Source organism: Hevea brasiliensis, chromosome 4, assembly GCF_030052815.1.
Source record: "Hevea brasiliensis isolate MT/VB/25A 57/8 chromosome 4, ASM3005281v1, whole genome shotgun sequence".
Taxonomy (NCBI): Eukaryota; Viridiplantae; Streptophyta; class Magnoliopsida; order Malpighiales; family Euphorbiaceae; genus Hevea; species Hevea brasiliensis.
In genome coordinates, this window is record NC_079496.1 from 13,749,180 (window position 1) to 13,755,102 (window position 5,923).

Sequence of the window (5,923 nt, forward strand, 5' to 3'; positions counted from 1 at the left end):
ATTTTTGTTAAGAAAATTATTCTTAAAGAAAAAGTAATTCTGAATTGTAAACTGATGATTTCATAGTTTTTTAAATCACTAATTTAATGATTTGAAATATTTCATATTCTAATTTTATATTAGAATAATTTATAAATTTTAATTATATTTTATTATTTTATTTTCGAAAACTTTCATTATTCCTTTATTTTGTTAGGAGTATTTAAATAATCTTTATTTTTATTTTATCATACCGAATCATTTAATCAAATAAGAAAACATCGGCAATGAAAACCATATCAATAGGATACTATGATGCTATATTATATATTAAATTTCCATCTTCATCTACAAATACCTATGTTTGAACGCACATCCATTGTCCCCTTAACCTTCTTGGCAATAAATTTCCATCTTCATAATCACCAAACTTCATGGCGTCTTCGTTCCAGGAACTACACTCTGTGTTACCATTACTTCTGTTCAACCTTGTTCCTCTGTTCCTGCTCTCTGGTCAAGAACTTGCTTTTGCTTCCTTTGCAATTTCTTTTGCTGGTGCAGATCACACAATTGCAGTAGGGAATATGGAAGCAGAAGCTCTTCTAACATGGAAGGCTAGTCTTCACAACCAAAGCCAAGCTGTCTTGTCGTCGTGGACTGGAGGCAGCCCTTGCGATTGGACAGGCATCTATTGTAATGAGGCTGGAAGTGTCATCAACATAAGCCTGTCAAATTCTAGATTGAAAGGTACGCTTCAGAGTCTCAACTTTTCGTCCATTCCCAATCTCGTTGAGATTCACCTATTTGGCAACTCATTATATGGAACTATTCCTTCATATATTGCTAACCTTTCCAAGCTTACTTTCCTTCAATTGGATTTGAATGATATATCTGGAAGTATTCCATCTGAAATAAGCTCATTAACAAGTCTTGGATTTCTTGCCCTGTCAGAAAACCTTATTACTGGCTCCATTCCTCAAGAAATTGGGATGTTGAATTCTCTTTCTTATCTTGATTTGTCATATAACAAACTTAGTGGTGCTATTCCTGCATCCATAGGAAACTTAAGCAATTTGAAACGACTGTACCTACATGGAAATGAACTTTCAGGTTCCATACCCCAAGAAATTGGACTACTCACGGCTCTCAATACGCTACACTTGTCAGAGAATAACCTTACTGGTGCAATCCCAACTTCTATAGGAAAATTGACAAAACTAGCTTCTCTCATGCTTTATAACAATGGACTTTCTGGTGCTCTCCCTATAGAGATGAATAATATTTCTGCATTGAAAACATTCCAAATAAAATCCAATCGATTTGTTGGCCATTTACCTCAAGACATTTGCCTTGGTGGATTGCTTGAAAATATCTCTGCTTCTGACAATAATTTCACGGGCCCTATCCCAAAAAGCTTGAGAAACTGCAGTAGCTTAATAAGAGTCAGGCTTGAGAAAAACCAACTTACAGGGAATCTAGCGGATGATTTGGGGATAAACCCACGGTTGAACTATTTAGATTTGAGTGACAACAAATTCTATGGCAAACTTCCATCGAAATGGGAGGGCTTCCTACGTTTGTCAACATTGAAAATCTCAAGTAATAATATTTCGGGCCAAATTCCACCAAACCTGGGAAATGCAACTGTGCTGCAAGTAATTGACCTCTCTTCAAATCACATTGTTGGAGGGATTCCCAAAGAATTAGGGAAATTAAAGTTGCTCGAACTATTTCTTAATGATAACCAGCTTTCAGGTGGCATTCCACATGAAATAATGGTATCTGACCTTGAACGTCTCAACTTGGCAGCAAACAGTTTAAGTGGATCGATTCCTGAACGACTTGGAGCATGCTCAAAACTATTGACCTTGAATCTTAGCAACAATAGTTTTAAAAGCAGCATTCCTCCAGAGATTGGCAATTTGCATTTTCTGGTAAATCTTGATCTCAGTCGTAATTTGTTGATGGATAACATCCCGTCACAACTCGGAGAACTACAAATGCTTGAGACATTAAACCTCTCCCTCAACAAGCTATCAGGTACCATCCCAATCTCTTTCAATAATTTGGTGAGCTTGACAACAGTAAACATATCCTACAATGAGTTGGAAGGCCCTGTTCCCAACATTAAAGCCTTTCAAGATGCTTCTTTCGATGCACTTAGAAACAACAAGGGCCTATGTGGCAATGCAACCGGATTGAAAGCCTGCGTCTCTCCTAAAACCAATAGAACTGCACGGAAAATGGGTTACAAAATTATAACACTGATTGTTCTTCCTGTTTTAGGTGGTCTGTTTCTATTTATTTTCCTGCTTGGAGGTCTTTTCATTCTTCGCCACAAGACTAAAAGCAGAAAATCCAGGTCAGGGGACGAACATTGTATAGACATTTTCAAATCATGCGGCCTGCAGGATGGAAAAATGCTATATAGAGACATTATTAAGGCCACTGAGGATTTCAGCTCCAATTGCTGCATTGGAGTAGGGGGATATGGAATTGTTTATAAAGCTGTGTTGCCAACAGGTCAGGTGATTGCCATAAAGAAACTTCACCAATCACAAGATGGTAAGACATCTAATTTGAAGGCATTTAGAAGTGAGATTCGTGCTCTATCTGATGTACGACATCGAAACATTGTGAAGTTATATGGTTTTTGTTCACATCCAAAGAACTCATTTCTGATTTACGAGTACGTAGAAAGAGGAAGCTTGAAGATGATTTTGAGTAAGGATGAAAAGGCAATGGAGTTGGATTGGAAGAAGAGGCTTAATATTGTAAAAGGAATAGCTAATGCATTGTGCTATATGCATTGTGATTGTTCTCCCCCGATTGTTCATCGTGACATTTCCAGCAACAATGTTCTTTTGGATTTAGAGTACGAGGCTCATGTTTCTGATTTTGGCACTGCAAGGCTCTTGATGCCTGACTCCTCCAACTGGACCTCATTTGCAGGCACCTTGGGTTACGTAGCTCCAGGTACACATCTATATTTTTTTTTTATTTTTTTTTTTGCTTTAATTGTAAAAATCATATATGTATTTTTATTCTTTCTATAGAGCTAGCCTATACCATGAAAGTGGACAAAAAATGCGATGTGTATAGCTTTGGAGTGGTGACACTTGAAATAATAATGGGAAGGCATCCAGCAAGTATTATCTCCTCACTTTCTTCTGCAGCATCAGCGACTTCATCGCCAACATCTTCAACAATTGATCGATGTACACCATTTGTGGATATAATAGACCAACGGCTCCCACCTCCTCAAAATGAAGTTGCTGAGTTTGTTGTCTATATTGCCAGGCTTGCATTCGCATGCCTCTGTGGTAATCCCCAATCTCGGCCAACCATGCAGCAAATTTCAATGAAGCTAATATCAAGGTGGTCTCATTTGGCGAAGCCATTTTCCATGGTAGAGTTGGGGGAATTATTGGGTCATGAAGATGTCATTGTATAAACTATAAAGACTAATTTACCACTAAGTTTTGAAGTGTGGCAAAACCCATAAATTAGTCCCTGTCATATTTTTTAATAATAATTTGGTTCTCAAAATTTAATTGTGCTAATAAATTAGTCCCTATCATTAATTGCTTTTTAATCTGAAACAATTTAGTCCTTGAATTTTTTTTATTAGCAAAATAATCCCTAAATCTAATAAAATAAAATTCAGAGACAATTTTGTTAAAAAAAAAAAGATGCATTCTAAAAAAAATTAAAATTTTTATATTTGTACAACTAAAGGAATGCTGTAAAGGGGAGAAAACATATCTAAATTCATATTCCTTAAATTTTTTTAATTAGTGAAATTAATTTTATTTTAACTTTTCTTTTAATTTATTATATTATGATTTTATGTTCATAGTCACAGACAACCTTCACTGCCAGTTCACAGCCTTCTTTCGTCGCCTCTTGATGACAAGCTCGCCTCGATTAGATTCAACATTTAACCTATACCTTGGACTGCTCTTCAACAATTCTCTCTCTCAAGTTTGTGGAATATGGCATCCACAAAGGAATTTGCTTGTGTCTTAAGAAAATGTTCTGGGTTTAATTTACTCTCAAAATCTAACTCAAAGGGTAGGAGTGTTCAAGTTCATATAAGGGCACATTACCCCTATCCCAAATCAATGTGGGATTTTAGCACACCCCTTTCATGCCCAAAACCAAACACCAAGGGATACAATTTTAAGAAAATGAGTCAAGTCTAACTCTCCCCTAAAGGTTAGTTCAAGGGAGAGGAGTGGCTAAAGCCATATAAGAGGCACGTTAACCTTATCCCAAATCAAAATGGGATCTTAATAAACTTCGCACACGCCCAATACCGAATAGGTGGAGCATAAAATACTTACGGGAGACCCAAACATTAGTTGAAAGTCTCTGATACCATCTTAAAAAAATGAGTCAAACCTAAGTCACCCTAAAACCTAACTCACGAAGGAGTAGTGCTCAAAACCATATAAAGCACATTACCGTGCTCAAAACCATATAAAGCACATTACCCTATTCCAAACCAAGTGCTCTTTCCTTGCATGTTGTATCCCTTCCAACAAAACAAAGGCTTATTATTAAGCAACTGTGACACTTTTGCTATTACTTTATCTGTCACGACCCAACCTATGGGCCGGATCGGTACTAGAACCTGGGCCAGCCTAAAGCTCCGAGGCTCGTAGTAAGCCTAACTATTCCTTAACCCAACTCTAAGGCCCATTTGGGGCCAATTTCAAGAATTCAACCGGACAGAATCCGGCCATAAAGTGAACCTTTCAACGGGGAGTTTTTGACTCACCCTACCTGTAAACACAATATATAATCAATTGGAGAGCTCAGCTCACCCTCCACATACTCAATGTCATAAAAATAAATGGAAGCTTAGCTCCCTCATCCAGTCCAACAAACATATATATAATTAGTTTACAGGTCCAACATGAAAATTTATATTACAGACCCAAATCAAATAAATATTTCTAACACATACAGAAATTCTAGGAGTTAACAAAATTACACAAACATGAATAGACGACCTGCGAGGGAGAAAAGCAGGTTAACCACAATAATAATCCTCCTGTAACCTGAAAAAATATTGAACAGGAGTAAGCATTTGACTCAGAGAGTAAAATATCAATTTTAACCATATTCTCTATAACTATCTAAAGCTAATGCATCCTGTAGAGTGAAATACAACATCAGCAATATTTTCACATCATAATAGCAAAAAGGTAATTTGGAGCACTTACACGCCCGATAATGTCAAACAATATATATATGGGAGCTGATCCCCTATACAGCTCTCTTATTTCAACCTGTGCCAGTGAAGAACTCAGCTCGGACTTCCACTTAATAAACCAAATCAGGGTCCCAGCGAAGAACTCAAGCCGTGTCTACCCCGAAGGACCGGTTCCCAGTGAAGATCTCAAGCCGTGTCTACCCGTCCTATCCATAGCTAACACCACATCACACGCACGCCAACACACGCGCACTGCTTCAAATTACCACAATAACATCCATGGCATTTTAACAGTTGTGAATGCAACATAAAACGTGCCTAGAGTTTAACTACTTAGATATATACATATAAGTGATGCATGGGCATGCTTGAACATATAATAATATCGAAATTATAATTAAAATTAATATTTTACTCACATACTTGACAACAGTCACTGTGGCGGCTGGGCGGAGGAAGAAGGCTGTCCCGGCTCATCTGACAATTTTATTACAATCATTTAATAAATTTGACTCAATATAAACTAAGAAAAGACCAAATACGTCCTAACTCGTGCCGAAAATCCGGCAGAGTCTCCCTTATACCTAGGACCTACCCAACCTGCAAATAGGTTTAAAACACACTTCTATATCCACCAACCATATACCCACAACTCAATCATATCACACAGCCCCTCTTGGACCCATCCAAACAGTCATCAATCACAATATGTAAAATTACAAT

General features: G+C 37.2%; 1 protein-coding gene across 1 annotated transcript; it reads left to right on the plus strand.

The window, feature by feature from the left end:
- Positions 1–317: 317 nt before the first annotated feature.
- On the plus strand, positions 318–3,529 carry LOC110670847 (MDIS1-interacting receptor like kinase 2-like). The gene is made up of 2 exons (XM_021833124.2): positions 318–2,955; positions 3,036–3,529. The coding sequence occupies exons 1-2, from the start codon at positions 414–416 to the stop codon at positions 3,431–3,433; spliced, it is 2,940 nt and encodes a 979-aa protein (XP_021688816.2). The 5' UTR covers positions 318–413; the 3' UTR covers positions 3,434–3,529.
- Positions 3,530–5,923: the final 2,394 nt, after the last annotated feature.